This window comes from Aotus nancymaae, unplaced genomic scaffold, assembly GCF_030222135.1.
Source record: "Aotus nancymaae isolate 86718 unplaced genomic scaffold, 86718_ANA_hifiasm-v0.15.2.pri h1tg000015l_0, whole genome shotgun sequence".
NCBI classification, from domain to species: Eukaryota; Metazoa; Chordata; class Mammalia; order Primates; family Aotidae; genus Aotus; species Aotus nancymaae.
The window spans coordinates 8,951,430-8,973,599 of record NW_026988426.1 but is presented as its reverse complement, the minus strand read 5'-3'; the positions used below and the strand labels follow the sequence as shown (position 1 = coordinate 8,973,599).

Below are 22,170 nucleotides of genomic sequence, written 5' to 3'. Positions count from 1 at the left end.
CTTGTTGAATATGAGGGGAGCACAGTTTGTACTTGTTGAATATGAGAACATTTAAGTGGAATATATCTCAGGTGTCATGAGATGGGATGTCTACTTAGACTAAGAAATGAGAACATGTTTTTGCGTGTATTGTAAGTTCTCAGTAACTTTATTGATAACATTTCTGGAAGAGATGCTGATATTTGAAGTTACAAAACACGTTGTTTGCACTAGGTACTGTATATATAGAGAAAAACAGTCGTTTAGGAACCAGATTTTCAAAGTTTATTGGAAAGGGTGAAAAGAAATTAAGGGGAGGAGTTAGAGGGTAAGAGGAAATCCACGTCACAGAGCCAAAGAGTAACAGCATTTTGATGGTAGTTGCCTGGATTTTCGGTATCAACAATAAGCAGAATGTCTTAGATGCGACAGGTAGGCAATTGTTGACTTCCAACTTTCTTTAGAGCAAAAGAGTTAAGGGGATTTGTAAAGCGATTGTAGTTGGTAAAGGGAGAAATAGATGCTTAGAAAACAGAGGCATTGGGTATAGATCTTTTGAAACATTTGACAGTGAAATGAGAAAAATAGTTAATAGGAAAAAGAAATCACTATGAAAACAAGTTTATTTTCAAGATGGATAAAAGTCCTGCACATTCTTTGAAACAAAGGTAAGGCGTGATGTCAGGGGGAAGGACTGAAGGTATAGGAGATAGAGGACCTTCAGGGGTTGGAGAAATAAGGTCTTGAATCACATGGAAGGGGCAGCCTTAGAGGGAGACATTAAGGTACTCAGTTCTTCCTCTGGGACTAGAAAGAAAGAGAATTGGCATAAAACAAGTAAGTTGACATCAAGGAAAGGTAGATGATGAAAGGAGTTGTGTTGTACATTTGTGTGATATATTTGATTATTAGGTAGAGAAATCTAAAAAAGAAGTGAAAAATGCAATACATTTTTAACAACAAAAAACCCATAGTGGTGTCAGTATGCTAAACTTACTTTGGTAAGTATAATCAGAAATCTCATAAAATCCTGAAACCTATTTGGAAAGTTATTTCAAGCTCTTTCTTTTATTATAATTAATTGGGAAACTAAATTAATATTGTATGTTATTTATCTCTCTTTTAATTTCTGCTACAGGTTATATCTTAAGTGTGGTGCTGCTAACATTGCCCAGGCAGCATCTGGTTCAGCTTTATCTATATTTTTTGACTGCTCTGCTCCTCTATGCAGGACATCAGATTTCCAGGTAAGAATATAACCCCATTTTTGAAATGTATGACTGAATTTAAAGTTTTCTTTTGCCAGTAAAATACTTTTCATGAACACTATTAAGTAAAGCTAAAGCTTTGATAGGTCCAAAACTGGTTTGATACTCATTTTCTAAATCTTACACAAGATTAATAGCTGGTTTGTGCTCACATTTTATTTCTATTTTTAAAACACAAGCTTAACATGAAATAAGCCTTAAGGTTATGTTTATAAAGATATCCTTGAACTTTCCTGTATTGCCTGATAAAAGAATTTCTAAAGGCAGGCTGGGACAGTTTAACAATTACAGACTTCATTAGTTTAGGAAGTCAGTTTATGATGTATAAGAATCAGCATAAGATGCAGCCAGGTGGAGTGAATGATTGATCTACATTATCTGGTGAGGTAGGTTGTGTAGCTCAGAACTTCTGTCTCTTTAGCCATGTTGTTGTGTACCTAAGTTTGCTAGACCTAAATTTTAACACTTGGGGCTGCCAGTGAATATGAGCTTCCTATTTTAGAACAGAATGTTAAAATATAGGTGGACCAAAAGTGACACTCTGAAGTAATGGGTTGGAATACATTTTGGAGGTATAATTTCTTTTGAAACTTGAGTTTTATGATTTTTGATAGAAAGATATTTACCACAATAAAATATATTTCCAATTCTAAGAGGAGTGGCAGTTACCTTGCATATAGTACAAGCCATAATAAGAGTCTGAAACAGATTTTGGTGTAGTTGAAATTTAATCTTAGAAACAGCATTTTTGGGGCCGGGTGCGGTGGCTCACGCCTGTAATCCCAGCACTCTGAGAGGCCGAGGCGGGTGGATCACTAGGTCAAGAGATCGAGACCATCCTGGTCAACATGGTGAAACCCCGTTTCTACTAAAAATACAAAAAATTAGCTGGGCACGGTGGCGCGTGCCTGTAATCCCAGCTACTCTCAAGAGGCTGAGGCAGGAGAATTGCCTGAACCCAGGAGGCAGAGGTTGCGGTGAGCCGAGATCACGCCATTGCACTCCAGCCTGGGTAACAAGAGCAAAACTCCGTCTCAAAAAAAAAAAAAAAAAGAAACAGCATTTTTACATATTAGGAATTTCATTGTTGAGTTTTTTAAAACATTAACTTTTCTGATTATAAAATTATGGTGCTCACTATAAACAATTTTTGGAAAATACAGAAAATTTAAAGGCAGTTAATAATCACCTGAAATTATACCGTCCAGAGATGGATGTATAATATTCTGGTACTTTCAGTTTGTAAAATACTGTTCAGTTCTCACCACTTCTGTGAATATGAAAGGAAAAGAATAACTAAAATAGTCACTGGGTTTTTCGCCCCTCTTGTTGAAACAGTACCTCCAATTCTCTTTAATGTTTTTCTAATTACTTCTCAAAGTCCCAAGGTGTTTCCCAGCTCTTCTTGCGTGTTCCTCCTTTATTCCTTCCTGGCTGATTTTCTCTGCTCCAAATGGTGCCTGGAGGATGGTGTCTTACTCTTTAACTTCTGCCACCTTTAACTTTCTGCTTCAGCCTCCCAAAGTGCTGGGATTACAGGCTTGAGCATAGATCTTGTACATTTCCTTATGGCCCCAGTTTGAGTCAAAGGAGAGGAGGCTATGATTACAGGACTAGGGAAGTAGATTTTCCAGAGATTTTTTTGGTTTATTAGTGCCTTGGGGTGATTGTCAGCCTTCCACAAATGAAAAAACGTTTAAGAAGGAAAGTATTTTATTCAGTTACAAGCAGATTGGCAGGAATTCTTGCTTCTGAAGATCTTAATACATTCCACCATTTAAATCTTTAAAAATGAAAAATTGTAATGCTTCTCTTGAATAGCTCACCTGACTCTTAAGAGAATCATAAGATGTTGTTAAAAGTTAGAATTTTATGATTCTTGCCTTGAACTAATTTTTCACCTCAGATGACTCATGGAATTTTGGATAATTCCCACTTTCGATCCTTCTTATTTAGGCTTACTGTCTTGTTTTTCTTACGTTGTGAATCACCATCCCTGTTGGGACCGAGTAACCAAGAGTTCTCAATGCCAGCATGAGATGGCCTAGAAGATGTATATAAGTTAGATATAGAGATCTTTGTTAACACTGATTATTATTTCAGTTCTTCTCTACAGTTTGGGATGGGATGCCCAGATCCCCCTTTCAGAAGAGACAGCTCCACAGTGGCTGTGTGGCATACTAGGTAGTTTAGCTGTCACCAAAACCATTGCCTTGAGTCCAACAGGCTAAGCTGAGCTGGCCTAAAGAGAGAGTCTGCAGGTTTTCTAGGCCTGGCTGTCTTTATTGAGGTGGGGCTTGTTGGGGAGTCAGCCAAGGGGAGGATTTTGAAGAACTCTATTGAGAGAGAGGAATTGAGCAAATCAGAAAGATTCTAAGGGGCCTAGGGATGTTATTAATTTTGAAACTATGATGACTGAATGATACAAAGTCTCAGGTTGGGCAGTAATGTGGGAGGCAGTACAGTATTGGAGAACTAGTCCTAGGATCCTAGAGGAGGACAAAGTAAGAGAGCAAGTGGGAGGAAACTGCTTAACATCAGGGCTATCACTGTGGCCTAAAGGTGGATTATTTATTCTTCTGGAATGCAGACCTCGCTTAGTGTCCTATAATCACAGCAAATCCCAAAATAATGAGTATAGAGAAAGTAAAAAGAAATAAAAAGAAAATAATGGAAAGGATTAGAAAGTTAAGAGAAGGCTTAAAAAAACAAAGAAATGAAATATAGGGCTGGATAAAAGAAAAGGAAATAGTTACATTAAAACCTTGTATAATAACCATATGAAATAGGAGAGGTAAAATAAGTAGTATTTAAGATAAAAAAGTAAAAGGCAGATAGAAATATTAATAGTTAAATGAAAAGTTAGAACCTAGAAATAAAGAGAATAAAAGATGTAATTTTTAAATATAGCTGTGAACTTAAAATCTTTTTATGTATCAATAAAAAAGACTTTAGAATCCTCACAGTAGCTGTATTTTTTCTTACAGCTCTGATCATCATCATAATTAAATAATTATAGAACTAAGTATTTATCTCCCCTCCCTGTTTGTAAGTTGCATGCTAGTATGGACTGTGCAGCATTCGCAGGGCCTAGCAGGGTGCCAGCAACATTTTATCTATTCAGTAATTTCTTTTTGAGCTAAAAAGAAACAGAGAATGTTAGTTATTCCTAGAAATTTTGTTACGTGAAATTAGAATTTAAGGTAAGAAACTCTAAAGAAAGACAAAGAAGTTTTTTTTTTTTTTTTTTTTTTGAGATGGAGTTTCGCTCGTTACCCAGGCTGGAGTGCAATGGCGCGATCTCGGCTCACCGCAACCTCCGCCTCCCGGGTTCAGGCAATTCTCCTGCCTCAGCCTCCTGAGTAGCTGGGATTACAGGCACACGCCACCATGCCCAGCTAATTTTTTGTATTAGTAGAGACGGGGTTTCACCATGTTGACCAGGATGGTCTCGATCTCTTGACCTAGTGATCCACCCGCCTCGGCCTCCCAAAGTGCTGGGATTACAGGCTTGAGCCACCGCGCCCGGCCTGACAAAGAAGTTTTTTAAAAGAAGATAAACTAAAGTAGGCTGTCAGATAATGTAGAACAATTAACAAATATCTCAGCTATAAGAAATTCTAACATAATGTTCAGTTTTGAGCTTTATTATAAAGTGTCAGTAATATGTGACCAAAACCAAACAGTGTAAAGAAAACATGGCAGGGAACTCAATTCTCTGTCTTTTCTTGCCCCTCACAAAGAGATATTTGGGACTGAGGTCCTTCTGGGGCACTCTGTGGCTTTCTCCTTGGGAACAGTGCTCTTGGAGCTGACCTCTCCCTTTTCTAATGTAAAATTCATATAACATAAAATTAAATCATTTTAAAGTGAGCAATTCAGTGGCATATAGTACATTCATAATGTTGTGCAACCATCACCTTTATATAAATCTAAAACATTTTTGTCACCCCAAAATAAAACTCAATACTCATTAAGCAATTATTCCTGTCTCCCCTTCTCCCCAGCCCTTGGCAATCACCAATCTGTGTTCTATCTGTGTGGATTTTCCCTGGCCCCTGTTTAAACTAGATCCATTGGAGAAAGAGATGCTAAGACCAAAAAGAAATTATTGGGAAAGGTCTGGATAGTACCGAGACTCAGAGTTATTATATCTCTTTTTTTTTTTTTTTTTTTTGAGACGGAGTTTCGCTCTCGTTACCCAGGCTGGAGTGCAATGGCGCGATCTCGGCTCACCGCAACCTCCGCCTCCCGGGTTCAGGCAATTCTCCTGCCTCAGCCTCCTGAGTAGCTGGGATTACAGGCATGCGCCACCATGCCCAGCTAATTTTTTGTATTAGTAGAGACGGGGTTTCACCATGTTGACCAGGATGGTCTCGATCTCTTGACCTAGTGATCCACCCGCCTCGGCCTCCCAAAGTGCTGGGATTACAGGCTTGAGCCACCGCGCCCGGCCTATATCTCTTTTAGATATAAATTTATTTTTCTAAAAATGCTTTGTATTAATAATATTTATATGTGCATTTTATTCTAATTTCATAATTTTCTTAATTCTTTAGTTTTCTATCCTAAAACTATATAATTCCATTGGTGGTTACCTGTAGTAATCGGATATCTATGTGTTTGCATTTGTACCTTTCTACATGAAAATAAGGTTACTCAGTATTGCACAGTTGGCATTTTGGACTCAATCTTTTTTTTTCTAGGGGCTAGCCCGTGCATTGCAGAATATTTAGCAGCATCTTTAGTCTTTACCCAATAGGTGCTAGTAATACCTCTCCTTAGTTGTGACCACCAAAAATGTTCCAGACATTGCAGAATATCCCCTCAGGAGTAAAATTGCCCCTTGGTTGACAACCACTGCATTAAAGTAATTCTTCTTGAGAATTCATCTTTCTCTTTTGGTAGAAAGAGACAATTAATACATTATGTGTTAGATGCAGTCATCTAAGAGTGATAAAGGAGAATTGCTAGATCACCCATAGAACTTAGTCATACATTTTTATAATCTCAGAAACTGTTTCAATTCTTTAAAAAAAGTTTAGTTTTAAATTTTGATTCTTTTTTGGGAAATACTTTTCTGGCTGATTGTGTAAGGGTCTTTCCTTGTTTGGCTATCCAGTGCTAAAGTTTGAATTCCACTTCATTGCCTAATGGGAAGTAATTTCATAGAAAAAGTAAATGGAGCCATATGAATTTGTTTAGAAATACTTGAAATGTTCTGTTTTAAATACAATGAATAAAGCATTAAAAGTTGAAGAAAAGAAGGAAGAAGTTTTTTGACACAAACTTCCCTTCTTTGATACCAAAAATACTTGAGACAAACTGTCTTCCAGTACTGTCATCTTAACTTACTGGTTTGTGCTTCCTGCCTGTTTTCTCAGTGGGTAAAGCCTCTTTGGTTATTACTTAAAGCTTACTATTTCTCAGTAGTCACACTTTAAATGAATTAAATTTTATAAGGAATATTTTGTTTGATCTAAAATTTGCTTCAAAGTAAATATGTAGCCTACTTAAATATTATAGTTCTCATCATAGATTTCATATAGAGTTGAAAATGACAATTTTTAAGGATTGTACTGCTATCCCCCAGTTTTCTAACTAGTGTATGGTTCTACTTGGGACTAATAAAATATAACTGGGACTAAAACTTTGAGGGAAATAAGACGAAGGTAGGGTGATGGTGGTGGAAGATAGCCAAAAAGGAGACATTTAGCGTAATATCACTAGATATCATTATTTAGTGTAGTAGAGTTGAGAGAGACCACCTCTCAATTGGGTTTTTACTGGGCATAAAATATTTAATAAGGCCATGAGAAGAAATAAAATTTCATAATGTGGAGCTTTGGCAGCTTTCTCTGCATGATAAGATTCCATTTCTGTCTTTCTAGTGCACAGAAAACAGAGATGAATGCCATTTCTATATAATTCTTCATACCTAAATTTTTCATTAGATGGGGAAAGGGGTATCATTAACATAATATGCTTTTATAAGCATATTGTGATTCTGCTTAGAATGTATCTAATATATACATACTTATCATGATATTTTCTTATTTAGGGACTATGTTCGGAGTGAACTGGAGTTCGCCTATGAGGGACCAATGTATTTAGAACCTCTCTCCATGAATCGGTTTACCACAGCCTTAATAGGTAAGTATTATAAAACAGTTAAAGTGTAGGTAGGAACCAACCAGCTTTACTAACTTACACAATTCGTGCATACTCGTTTTTTTAAAAAATGGAATTCTCAAAAATGATTCATGGTGACTTTTTCCAAATATAGCCGTTGTTTAATGTATTTTTTAAGTCTTTTTTCCCCCATGTATAGGTTATGTATTTATAGTAATATTGTACATAGTGTATAGTTGCTTGTGTTTTTTAAGGTTTTTTAAGTTTTTGAGATGATTATTTTTTAAATAGAGCTAATTATTACTTTGAAAGATTAAAATGAAACATGTAGTGTCTTAAATTTACTTATTGCTGTTGAAAGCCATCACCTTATTGTCAAAAATAAAAGTCCAGAAACATTAACAACTTGAGATGTGATTGAAATATTCAGATAGCAGAATGTTAAAAATATTCAGGTAGCAGAAGTGTTGGCTAAGGCCTAAAAACAATAAAGGTACAATTTAAAGTGACATACCAGACCCCCCTACCAGAGTGTACCATGCCAAAATGCAAAAAAGGAAGGGAGAGAAAACCTATTTTGTTACTTTGAAACTCACCAATGTAGAAGGTGTTGAAAGGCCAAATATTAGAGATTAAAGGAGGGTTTCTTCAGAGAGAACTCCTTTTTTCTGAAATACTTTCCTAGCCCTTTACGCTAGAGGATTCAGTGGGGGACCTTTAGGGGCGTTATGTGTCTTGTGTGGTGAAGCGGGGAATGCTGTGGACTGGTGTCTGACTCACCTTGCAACGTCTTTTTTCTTTTTTTTAAATGAGTTACACTCTTTTATTTTTTTACATTAACAAATTTTTTTTCAATATGTTTCTGGGAAAAGATGGTGTTTGGTTACATGAATAAATTCTTTAGCAGTGACTTCCAAGATTTTGGTGCATCTATTACCTGAGCGGTGTACACTGTACCCAACGTGCAGTCTTTTATCTTTCACTCACTTTTCACCCTTCCCCCTGAGGCCCGGAAGTCCACTATATCATTCTTGTCCCTTTTCAACCTGCAAAATCTAAAACTAGATTGTCCAAAACTAGACACATACGGCTATTAAGCACTTGCAGCATGGTGAATTAAAATTAAGGTGTGCTGTACATGTAAAGCACACACTCAATTTTGAATAGTTGATACAAACCAGGTTAACTTTTAATATGTCTTGTTAACTTTTAATATAGATTCAATATCTATATGATAATGTTTGGGATATGTTAGGTTATATAAAATATATTGTTGATATAACTTGTTTCTTTTTACTTTTTGAAATGACACTATTAGAAAATTTTATATTATGTATGTGGCTCACGTTATAATTCTTACCTGATATAAAGGACTAGCAATGGGATATGTTAGGTTATATAAAATATATTGTTGATTTATCTTTTTTACTTTTTGAAATGACACTAATAGAAAATTTAAAATTATGTATGTGACTCACATCTGATATAAAGGACTATCAATAGGCTAGTTGCTTGTTGGGTGTTTTGATTGTGGAGTGAAAATGCCTTACAGGGTTTTCCTGTATCTTCTGATACAGGAAATTGTGGAGCAAAGGTTATGAGTTTCTTGTGAACTAAATAAGGGCCCCAAAAGTCTGTATAGGATTTCCTAGGTCCTGTTCAAGAAGGCCCCAGCGGGGATTGGCCTTCCAGATTCCCAGAAGCTGAGAAAAGAGCCAAAAATAGCCAGTGGAGGGTGTATATCAAGCACCAAGGGTGCTTGCAGGTGAGAGAGCCACAGTGATAGGAACAGTTTCAGAAGAACCCATAAAAGTGTCCAGGGGAAAGTAAATCAGTTTTAGACACCTCAAGTCTAGGGAGCACCAGTACCAACCACATTATTGTAAGAGTCCAGTTAAGTAGGAACCTGCCTGCTTCCCTCCCTCTCCTTCTTCCCTACCTGCTTCAATCCTGGGTGAGTCAGAGAGAGAGGGAGAAGTGCTAGGTCAAAAAAAGAGAAAGAAGCCAACCACAACCTCTCCACCCCCTCTCCCAATTGCAGATTTTCTATCTTAAAGCATAAAGGCCAAAATTAATGGTTTCCCTAGAAGGCCTGAACTCTAGAGTAAGGGATAAGTCTCAACTTTAAGTCTGTTTGAATGAAAGTTTTGGTTATTGTTAAATTGAGACTGTAACCTAAGCTGGAGTAGAAAAGTTATGGGACTTGCCTTGGGTTTTATCTAGGGAAAGGAAAACCACGAATCTCCACAGAGTAGATTTTAAAAGTCAGCAGAGGACAAAATAATGTTGCTTTATAAATGACTATATTGTATGAGTTGGCATATTTATTAACAGTAACATTCAATAATGAAAACATTGGCTAAGTTAGAAAGCTTATGAAGTTTTATTTTATGATGGATATGTTTGTATTATAAATATGAGGCGTATATACTAAAACTCTTTTTATCAGTGGCCATGGTCTTCTGTTTACTTAACTAAGATTCAACTTTCCAAAGTTCATAAACTAGTAAGGAGCATGTTTTCTTCCAACTTTGATTTTAAAGTAAATTTCTGGTGTTTTTCTTCATTTCAATAGCAAACTTTTTTGAAAAACTGGGTACTTTTAATATGCCATGATCTTAGGGTTGCAGACTTCTTGGAGATATTCCTAATAGTGGAATCCTGAAATCTAAAGAGCACTTTGGGATTTTGATTTATTCAGAATTAAAAGTTGAAATAGGCAAATCAGAAGACAAACAACTTACTCTTTTGGAACTTCAGGGGGAGTTTCCACCAACAATATGACTCCTTCCTTCTTCCACCTAATCAGGAGGAGTAGTCTTCTCTTAAATATGCCATATGAGTCATACTCTTCTATGAAAGAAGATAAATGGAGCCTGTAACTCCATTGCTGAGCACCACATGTGCTGGCATAGACTTAAGGGAATTTTCAGAGCTTAGAGGAAGTTTACATTGTGCTGAACCAAGGACATTTAAGTTTCATAGCTGTAAGCACAGTGGAAGCAAGATCATTTGGTGACTTCTTGTTTTCTGTATTATGATGAGTTTTTCTCTTCTTTATGCCTTTATGAATATTTTTCACATTACTTTAGTGTCAGTTGTTTAAAGGCCAAAATTAATGCTTTGTGAGACAAAATACCATGTGTTTTATGACACAGTAGATTGTTACAAGTGTTGGGCCTTATGTAAAAATGGTTGACATATTTGTATTTTTCTAACAATTACAGATTGAATTTTCCTTATTCAAAATGCTTGGGACCAGAAATGTTTTGGACTTCTGATTTTTTTTTTTTTTAGATTTTGGAATATTTGCATTATACTACTGTTTGGAAATCCTTAATCCTAAAATTTGAAATCTAAAATGCTCCAATGAGCATTTTCTTGGAGCATCATGGTAGATTTTAGGGCATTTTGGATTTAAGATTTTTGAATTCGGAATATTCAACATGTATATGGATACAATATAAACAAGTCCCAAATTTTTGTTTTGATTTTCATTGACAAGAAGTAAGAATATGACTAATGATTCTAAATTAATCTGGAAAATAACATTTAGTAATCTCTAAGAAATTCTGAAAGGAGCAATGAGAGAGGATTTGTCCAATCAGTATGATGGAACAGGGTGGTACAGTCATTAGAATAGATCACTGAAAACAAAAAGTAACAAGTTTTTACACAGACCTAAATATGTAAAAGATTTTGGAGCATACTACAGTGGCATTTCAAATGAATGAGAAAGGAATGGATGATTTCAGTAACCAATTTTGAGATAACTGACTAAACATCTGCAAAATACCAAACTTAGATCTTTATTTTCTTATTCCACAATAAATCAAATGCATTAATTTTTAAGTTAAAATTAAAAATTACTAAAAGAAAATATAGCTATTTGTATAATCTTGAGTAGAGGTAGCCATGTAATTAACCATGGCACTAAAGGTTGGTACCATTAAGAAAAAAATTGGTTTTACTATTTTCAATACCTACTTTTATATGAGAATAAAGTTATTAAAAATATTAAGACAAGGGACATACTAGAAAAATGCAGTCATATGAGTAAGGATTAATATTTTGATCAAGCAGTAGAATATGTATTCCAGTGGGAAAATGGACAAAGAATGTGAACAAACAAACAAATTCCAATTATTTCCGAATAATTGGAAATGCTTTTCTATACTTATTGATAATGTTTAGTGCTGCTAGTAACCAACAAAATGGCAATTTAAAAAACAGAAAATAGGGCCGGGCGCGGTGGCTTATGCCTGTAATCCCATCACTTTGGGAGGCCAAGGTGGGTGGATCACGAGGTCAAGAGATCGAGACCATCCTGGCAAACATAGTGAAACCCCATCTCTACTAAAATACAAAAATTAGCTGGGCGTGGTGGTGCATGCCTATAGTCCCAGCTACTCGGGAGGTTGAGGCAGGAGAATTGCTTGAGCCCGGGAGGCAGAGGTTGCAGTGAACCGAGATCGTGCCACTGCACTCCAGCCTGGTGCCTGGTGACAGAGCGAGACTCTGTCTCAAAAAAAAAAAAAAAAAAAACAAATCTGAGGAAATATTCCCTCTTCTTCCCCTCTCTAAATTATACTCAACTATTGGCAAGTTAATAGAAAAACGGCCACATTATGCACTGGTAAATTGTTTCTGGAGGGGAGCTGACAATGTGTCAAAGTCTTTAAAAATGATTTTTTCTGATTCAGTAATTTCTAGCCGAAGAGAGTATTAGGAAATGTGTTCCAAGTAGTTTATACAAGGATGTCATAATATAAAAGCTTATTCATACAAAGCATTTTATAATTATGGACTATTTGGAAAAGACTAAATGCTAATATATCACATACAGTCAGTGTAATCCAAGGTGTTCTTAGGGCTACCTTTGAGTTGTGGGATTATAAAAGGCTGAGTGTTTTCTTTCCCTTTTTGTTTCTCTGTATTTCTGACTTTTCTGTAATCATATGTAATGCCCAATGAGAAGAATTTAGTTTGTTTTTAGTTTTAACTTATGATTTAGTTAGTTGGGAGGTTTTCATGGTCCTCAAAAAATAAAGATTAAAACATTCTCAGAACAAATATTGTTGCAGTATGATCTGGAACAAGTAACTGTGTTTCTTGGATTTTATGCTGTGATTTTTACTGGATTGGAAGTTCTCTATTTTCTTGGGTCTAATCTTTTGGTACCTTATAACCTTGCTAAATCTGCATACAGAGAATTGGTTCAGGTAAAACGTATAGACCAAAACAGTTAAGTATTGAGTACCTTTGGAAAAGAAGCTATATATAAACAGTAACAACTGAGTTGTCACAATACTGAATTAGACATTGTTTAAAGTTTTCTTCATGTTATACATGCCATCACAGATGACCAGTGGAGATTTATGCTGGTTTTTCCAGATCAGCCCTAAGGAATTAGTATTCAAATTTCATAGAACATGTGAATATGTAATTATAGTCAGATGAAGTTTGATTTAAAACATTATCTACGAGATTTTAGTTAGACTTCTTCAAAACTTGTGTTATTATCCTTATCGACAGTGTTTTAGTTTTTATTTTGTGGATGCCAAATGCTCAAAATTAAATGTATTCTATTCCCCATTTTAGGTCAGTTGGTGGTGTGTACTTTATGCTCCTGTGTCATGAAAACAAAGCAGATTTGGCTCTTTTCAGCTCACATGCTTCCTCTGCTAGCACGACTCTGCCTTGTTCCTTTGGAGACTATTGTTATCATCAATAAATTTGCTATGATTTTTACTGGATTGGAAGTTCTCTATTTTCTTGGGTCTAATCTTTTGGTACCTTATAACCTTGCTAAATCTGCATATAGAGAATTGGTTCAGGTAAGATTGACAGTCATACTCAGGTAGATAAAATTCTGCATAAATGTTAAGCACATTAAATTTATAGTTCATTTTTATTTCACAGTTATAGTTATGGTACCATTCTTTTTTTACAGTTTCGAAACAGCAGCTATTTTGAGCCCAATTGGGAGCAGCTGAAAGATTCTTATGTTCTATGGAGAAGGCAGTAAAGCGAAGTGGTTCTCTTAAAGCAGTTTTATCTGATCATACCTTGATGCTGCTGGTTACTATCTGTGTAACCTTGTGATAATTGCTTGACTTTCTGTAAAGTGGAGCTAATAATAAAAGCTGTGTTTTCCTCAAAGGGTTCTGTGGGATTTAAATGAGTTTAGTACCAGGCAGACAGTGTTCCATATGTGTTAGCTATTGTAATGAAGACAAAAATAATAAATAATTGAATACCTATAAGTCAAATCCTGTTTTTTCCTCCTGATTATACTCCTCCTGTGACTACAGTTTCTTCCCTTTGTGTACCTAATTTAAACAGAAAAGTTAAATAGTTCTGGGTTATAATATGTTAGATTTCAATTAGGTATAGTACTTGAACTGACTATGCCAACATAACATGCTTTTTGTAAAAGTCTCTCCCCTACTTTTTTCAGCCTTTGCTCTAAGACAGATTACTCCCAGATACAAACAATACACATTTGGGAAATAAATGTTTTTCTTTGGTTTAATTGACAGTTTGTAGCATATGAAATAGATTTTAAACTTGACAGTGGTATAAAAAGAGAGTGTTAAAATATCACTGTCTTCCAACTCTTGACTGTGTCCTTAAGGTACAGGAAGATCTCAAATAGACTTAACTGTTACAACTAAGTGAGGTTTTCTCTTGTGGCCCCAGGGGCAGATCTTTGAGAATACTTTCTCTAAGCTTTTGGCCTTAGCCTGTTTCTGTCTTCATCTTACACAGTGATTAAGTTGGGCAGTTTTCCCAGGAGTAGATCTTCCAGAGAAGAGATTATTTCTACAGTCAGTGAAGAGCTGCTTCATGGAGAAGCAGGGCAGGAAGGGTTATAGTTGTATTCAGGGTAAGAATGACAAATTGAAGATACATATTTTTTTTCTTTGAATTTAGACTTATGAAGGCTTAGTTTGTAATAAATAATGAATATTCAGTAAATATTATTGAATATTAAATATATATTGAATAATCTGAGCCTTCATTTTTAAATGTCATGTTTACTCAGTTGCCATAAGATTCATACATCAACTAAGTGGAGTTGTTGGAAATATGGGTTATAAAATGTGTAACCAGGAAAGAATTAGATAAGCAAGAAATGGGAACAGATAGTGTTTTTTTAGTAGTCTGTTTCTTGAATGGAAAGGAAGAAAAGTATTCTCTGCCTCTTAATGATCAGTTTGCCTCTAATAATAATTTCGCAGCTAGTTGGGCAGTTTTCCTTTTTCTTTTAATCTTTTGCCACTGGGGAAAATAAGAGTTAGACTGGATTGTAGAAAAAGCCTTTGCTTTACTGATGAAAAAATTTAAATTTAGAATAATCTGCAAGTCAGTATAGTTTTACTTAATACTTAGCTCTTTATACCTTATCGAAGCATTCTGGTATCACATTGAGAGATTCCAGCAAGACCAGTTGACTGCTAGATTTTGGTTTTGTAAGCTCCCCAGCAGAATTCCTGCTGTGTTACCAGGGTCTGGTCCCTAACATAGTAACTCTAGAAACTTGGTTACGCCTATGCTCCCAGATTGAATCAGATTCTGGGATTGATGTTTCCTAAGTAATTGCATAGGAGAGTGTTTTATAAACTGGAAAACTAGTGAGTTGCAGATTATTAAGCCTTTTTGTTTTGTTTTGTTTTTGCTTTTAAGATATATCCTTGTCCTAGTGTTACTACACTTGGCAAACCAAATGGAGAAACATAGCTTGATAAAAAGCACAGTAGGAGGAAGGAGAATTGATGTGTATGGGAGTAAAAGACTTGCTAACTGTCTTTGCTCTGCAAAAAATTTTTCATTAAGTACTATTCTTCCATTGTACTGTTTCTTATTTATGACATTTCTGAATAAACCCTGAAAATTTTTACTTTTACATATTTTTCCCTAGTGCCTCAAGCAGTATTATCCATTCAAGCTAGTCCTGGTTATTTTGATTAGACATGAGTGTTTACCAAGTCTCCTCAAACTACCTTTAAGGTCATTTTGTACTGAATATGACCTTGTTTTGACCTTATCCCTGAACTTTTAGGGCAGTTTACTGTTGCTGTCAGATAAGTGTGCCTCAAATGTTAATAAGAATGCAAAATCAGTAAGTTTTAAAAAATATACTATTTATTAACTATATAGGCTAACTTTAAATGAATTTAGCTGAAACAATCTTGCAGTAAAAGAAAAGCTATTTAATATTTTACTTCTGATTTTACTCTTAAGTGTTTAAAAGTGTTTATTGATGGTGATGCAAGATGTCTTTTTATCTTATGTTTTTATTCAGGTAGTGGAGGTATATGGCCTTCTCGCCTTGGGAATGTCCCTGTGGAATCAACTGGTAGTCCCTGTTCTTTTCATGGTTTTCTGGCTCGTATTGTTTGCTCTTCAGATTTACTCCTATTTCAGTACTCGAGATCAGCCTGCGTCACGTGAGAGGCTTCTTTTCCTTTTTCTGACAAGGTAATTAATAAGAGCCCATGATACTATATATAACCTTAGAAAGAGAAAACTTTGATCTAGAAATAGTAAGTTTTTCAGATTCCTTTAATCTCTCATGTTACACAACTTCATATTTTCTTAAGATAGGATTTTCATTCATGGATACCTAGGTTTGGCAATGCAGGGAGGTGCTAATATAATAATGTGGTTTGTTTGGCTGCACTGTGGACCATAGTGCAGCAAATTTGTGGAGAGATACATAGCAAATTGTAAAAGTGTTTTTTCAATTTCAAGTTAAAATTCTATTGGGTCAATCAGAAAGAACTGTATTATAAAAATAATATTTATTGAGTATTTAAAATATACCATACCACTAAATACTTTGCCTCACATTAATCTTTACAGCAACCCTGAGAGATAGGTGCCTTTATTATAATTACCATTTTATAACTGAAGAAACTGTACCAGGAATAACAGTGCTAAAAGAAGCAGAACTGGCACTCAGACCCACCTGAGTTCGAAGCCTGTGACTTATTCTGTACACTTTGCCTAAGTCCTCTCTTTACTGTTGGCTTCAGTATTGAGATAGAGTCAGATAATTGGTGAAATAAGTAGATAATAGTACTTTACTATCTAACCCAGGGTGTTCAATCTTTTGGCTTTCCTGAGCCATATTGGAAGAAGAATTGTCTTAGGCCATACCTAAAATACAAGAGCACTAACCGTAGCTGATGAGCTTTAAAAAAATTGCAAAAAAAAAAAAATATATCGTAATGTTTTAAGAAAATTTAACAAATTTGTGTTGGGCTGCATTCACAGCTGTCCCCAGCTGCAGGTTAGTCAAGCTTGGTCTAACCCAAAATAATTCTAAGACTCAGTTTTTAATATTTAGGGTTTTAAAATGTCATTTGAGCCTTTTCACATTTTAGTATCTTTATTGTGAGCTTATGCTAGATTTGTTATTTTTTCCACTCTTGAGTTTGAATCTCACATTCTCAGAATCTAGTACATGAATATACATCTTAGTTCCCTGGCTTATTGTCATTTTAAAAAGTAGGAATGAAAATATGTCCTCCTAAAAAGTAAACATAGGTAGATAGCCGTTGTAAGTTCTAGTTAATAGTCATTGTTTCTCAGCCATCCAGTGTGATGGAAGACTGCGTACTAAGTGTTGTAGGCTATGAGAAATTTAAGACAAGTTTACTATCCTTAAGGAGCATGGAAAACATTAATACAAATCTAAATATCATTAAAAATGTATGGGACAAAAACCTATTTTAACAAATAAGTAGGATAAACTTGGTACTGAATCAGATTTTGAATTTGTAAAAATGAATAACAATTTTAAGTAGCTTCTATAAGCATGCAGTAAGTTGATGTCAAAGTCAGATACATTTTAATGATTAATTTAGTATTAAATAAATTTGACTGCTATTTGTTTTTATGTAAGTATTATCGAGGTTTTATGCAGACTTTTTTTTTTTTTTTTTTTGAGACAAAGTCTCAATGTGTCGCCAGGCACCAGGCTGGAATGCAGTGGAACGATCTCGGCTCACTGCAACCTCTGCCTCCCGAGTTCAAGCAATTCTCCTGCCTCAATCTCCTGAGTAGCTGGGACTACAGGCGCACGCCACCACGCCCAGCTAATTTTTGTATTTTTAGTAGAGATGGGGTTTCACCATGTTGGCCAGGATGGTCTGGATCTCTTGACCTTGTGATCCTCCTGCCTCAGCCTCCCAAAGTGCCGGGATTACAGGCTTGAGCCACTGTGCCTGGCCACAGACTTTTTTCTGAGTTGGAGTCTTGGTCTGTTGCTCAGACTGAAGTGCAGTGGCACAATCTTGGCTCACTGCAACCTCTGCCTCCCAGGTTCCAGCAGTTCTTCTGCCTCAGCCTCCCAAGTAGCTGGGATTACAGGCACGCGCCACCACACCCAGCTAATTTTTGTATTATTAGTAGAGAGGGGTTTCACCATATTGGCCGGGCTGGTCTTGAACAACTGACCTCAGGTAATTCACCCACCTTGGCCTCCCAGAGTCCTGGGATCACAGGCATGAGTCACTGTGCCCAGCTTGCAGACTTTTAAAATGATCCAACAAGTAACTGAATTTAAAGAGAAAGAGACAGACAATTCTGTGGTTAGGATAACCTCAGCATGGGACTGAATTGGTCGTGTTTTAAACCAGATTGTTACCCACTGCAAAGTACAGTAAGATGAGGTATAACCTAGTGCAATAGGTTTAACAATTAAGCCATGAATGAATTTGGACTTGTTTACAAAGTAAGAAAATAATACTGGGGTATTATATGAAATTTAGATATCTTGCTAACATAATTCTTCTCTTTTTTTTCTATGCATAGCCAGGATAGATTGCCTTTTTTCATGATAAGAATGTTGTAATTTGCATTGAGAAGTTCCCGTATTGTTCTTTTGTTAATTTTTATCTCTGTAAGAGTTGTTCTGTTCTTACTTATGCTTTTTTCTGCTGGGTAACATTTATGTTTCTTTGCCAAAAAACAACTTATTTAGAAAAAGATTGGAAGTTTACCAGAATACTCTGACTAAACAAACACACTGACCAGCAAAACAAGCACCCCAAAACAAACTGCAAAACAAAAAGTTTTTTTTTTTTGGTAGCCAGAAAATAGAAATTAAGATTAATAAAAATGACTTATTGAATGAAGAGAGAGCAAAGAAAAATTTTATAAATTCTCCAAACTCTTTTCACTTCCCCAAAGCTAATTTCAGAAATTAGATTGTAGTAATGTCTTAAAATTAATTACTTTTTCTAGCCATTAGCCACCATGATTGATGGATATTTTGGCTCCTAACAGAAAACCAGACTGTTCTCATAGTGTACATTGGTACCATGTAAAATTAGATGCTTTCACATAAAAATCAACTTATAAGCAATTGTGTAGGAAAGATAACTGTATAGGAGCATGGTGCTACATAGTAAAAGATAAACATTGATTGCCTGAATGAATTCCTCATCTACATAAGTGGAATTCTAATTTGAAATTTAAAACTTAAGATGTTGATACTATATAAGGGCTGGGCGCCTTGGCTCATGTGTGTAATCCCAACACTTTGGGAGGCCGAGGTGGGAGGATCGCTTGAGGCCAGGAGTGTGAGCCCAGTTTGGGCAACATAGCAAGACCTTGTCTGTATAAAGAATAAATTAGCCAGGCGTGGTGGCACACTCTTATAGTCTTAGCTACTTGGGAAGCTGAGGTCAGAGGATTGCTTTTGCCCAGAAGTTCAAGGCTGCAGTAAGCTATGATTGTACCATTGATCTCCAGCCTAGCAACAGAGCAAGACCCTGTCTCAAAGAAATATATTTAGATAAGATAGATACTGTATAAATGCTAAATCCATCTCACTAGTACATAATAGTGCATGTATTTATAAAATACACGTAAGTTAATATTAAGAAGTTCAGTGAAAATATTTACAAGCTCTAGTGTAATGTCTTTCAGTTATCCTTATGAATAGTATCATAGCAAACATTCATGTTAAAAATTAATATTAAAATTATTTTTAAATAGTCTTGGAGCAAATCGTTGGGCATGCTTTTGAAGTAACCCCTTTTTAAAAAATGCATTTGTCTTAACCTAAATTTTAAAATACCAGTAGGATGTAAGATACTGTTAGAGTAGGAGGAGTGATACCTGCTCCATAGCAGTTTGGTCAAATAAGGAGTTGCAGCAAGTATTCACATTATAATGCAGCACAGTAACAATTTGAACAACCGGCATTTTTCAGGAAGAACAGTGGCCAACTATACAAGCTTCTTTTGAATACTTATCAACATGCTAATTATATATTTCTTAAGTTGTGAACAAGATTTAGGCTCTTTGAATTTTACTGCATTTTTAGATAATTAAAATAAGACCTTGTTTCAGATATGGTACTATGTACTACATATTTGCCAATAAGATAGAAAAATATGGGTTTGAAGATGAATAAGATGATTACATTATTAATGGAGTAATTGGGTGATTTCACCTCAAATTTTGGTTTAGGATGTTTTAATTAATGAAGATCAGGTCAAGCTTGGTGATTATAGGCCTAAAATGTTTTGACTCCAAATGTGAAGTTTATGTCTGTTAATTTCCCCCTTTTTTCTAGTATTGCGGAATGCTGCAGCACTCCTTACTCTCTTTTGGGTTTGGTCTTCACGGTTTCTTTTGTTGCCTTGGGTGTTCTGACACTCTGCAAGTTTTACTTGCAGGGTTATCGAGCTTTCATGAATGATCCTGCCATGAATCGGTAAGTTCTTTCCTTGAATATGTCTAGAAATGTAAATTCTATAGATAACTTGAGGAAGTAATGATGAATTTCTTTGGCTGATGAATTTTAGAAGAAATGGAATTTGAGAGGTTTTGTTTTTTTGAATGGTTGCAACATTTGGGTTAAAGTACTATGAAAAAATACATTTCCATATTAAAAAAAAGATGTATTTTTGTTGTATGTATTAATACATTATGATGACTATTGGACATCTTCCATAGATTTCTTTAAGAGATTTTCAGAAGTTTGCTTTTTCCCATTTGAAGTTTAGCCCTGTTAAAATCTGACTCTGTACAGTAGTTAATATCTGGCTCATTAACAAAGTCTGGTTGGAAAACTTCTGTTTGCCTTGGAAGTTACTGTTTTTGCCCTCATTATATGGTAAAATAATAGCTATTATGCCTTTGCACGTGTAGTGATATATATGACTATTTCATTAATGTTATAAAGTTAATCACTGATCAGGTTTTTAGTCTGAATTAAGTCAGTAGATTTAAAAATATGTAACAACAGTCTACTAAGCCTTTGGATTATTTTTCTCTTTGAATTAAGTGAGATTCAGATTATTTTATGTTTTCTGAAAATGTATCCTTTTTTTAGGGGCATGACAGAAGGAGTAACGCTGTTAATCCTGGCAGTGCAGACTGGGCTGATAGAACTGCAGGTTGTTCATCGGGCATTCCTGCTCAGTATTATCCTTTTCATTGTTGTAGCTTCTATCCTGCAGTCTATGTTAGAAATTGCAGATCCTATTGTTTTGGCACTGGGAGCATCTAGAGACAAGTAAGAATCCTTTTAATATTTTTTAAATTAACTCACGTAATATTCTTTACATGAATTTGTTGTCTAAATATTTAGGGAATATAAATGGATATGGGTAATTGGTATTAACTTAGGTTAATTCAGTAAGTTTATGTTTTTTTTGTTTTTCCTGTATGAGATGTTTTGAGTTATTTGACTTTTCTAATTTTTTTTCTCTCAAGATTTTTTAGTTAAAAATCACATCAAAGCATTGTAAGTTAATTTTTTCTGCTTCGGATAAATTTATTACTTTTTCTGTTTGTCCAGTTTTAAAATTAAGGACATAGAGCATAAAATTTAGTCTAGTATAATAAATATAACAAATAATATGTAATTTTATTCTGTGCAAATTAGTTAAAGAAGAGAAAACATTAAGTGAAATGTAAATGAAGGAGAGGAAAATAGAGACTATCAAGTAATCATGAAATAGAATTTATGGAAAAACAGCCTCATTTGATAGAGCTTTGGACAGTTGCAACTGACTTGGTTATAAATGAGGATTCTTGACAACTTATAGGACCAAATGAAATTAATAGTTGGTTTCATGTACTTCTTACATTCCAGAAAAAATTTATACTCTGTATATTTTATTGATGTATACTAATAATATATATTTTTGAGGTACATGTGATATTTTGAGAGCTGTATACATTGTATAGTGATTAAATCAGGGTAATTGAGGTATCTATCCAGAAATTTTTGTGAGCGCTAAAAGCCAAACTATTATTTAGTTCCTTAAAGATACAGTCTTTTTATTGTAGTTTATACAAGGAATTTCTGTATGTAATTTCTTAAGATTCAGTGTCACTCTTTTTTTCCAGTGCTCTATCGACACTCTGATTATTGATTATAGAAATACATCTGAATTTATGTTTCTTTGGCAGCCTTTTATGAGTAAGGGGACAGCCAATCTCTTAGGAGGTAGAATTGTATCAGCAGATTTCTAAAACATTCCAAATTAGCATTTTAATTATAGTATATCAGATTCATCTTTGTATCCCCATAATGCACATTGCCAAACATTGTATAAAATTTTCTCAAGTGGTAGGCTGGCTGAAAAATCCCTTTAAATAAGCTCAAACTCTTAGACATGTTTCAGATCTTCTTACTCATAGTTGATGATAGTTATTTCAGATTTTCGAGGTTTAAGGTTTCTCGACTGAAGCATTTAAAATGTTGAACTCAAGGGTGCACTCAATTAAATAGCCCCTTAGTAGATCTGAAAAGTAGATT

At 35.0% G+C, this 22,170-nt stretch overlaps 1 protein-coding gene across 4 annotated transcripts in view; it reads left to right on the top strand.

The window, feature by feature from the left end:
• The window catches only part of RNF145 (ring finger protein 145), a 46,814-nt gene that overhangs the window by 15,046 nt on the left and 9,598 nt on the right, over positions 1 to 22,170 (top strand). For all 4 annotated transcript variants that reach the window (XM_064376497.1, XM_064376495.1, XM_064376496.1 and 1 more), the window contains exons 3-8: positions 1,118 to 1,226; positions 7,309 to 7,400; positions 12,981 to 13,216; positions 15,688 to 15,863; positions 19,975 to 20,115; positions 20,737 to 20,919. In XM_064376497.1, the coding sequence (XP_064232567.1) occupies positions 1,118 to 1,226; positions 7,309 to 7,400; positions 12,981 to 13,216; positions 15,688 to 15,863; positions 19,975 to 20,115; positions 20,737 to 20,919 (937 nt within the window). The remainder of the gene's footprint in view (positions 1 to 1,117; positions 1,227 to 7,308; positions 7,401 to 12,980; positions 13,217 to 15,687; positions 15,864 to 19,974; positions 20,116 to 20,736; positions 20,920 to 22,170) is intronic.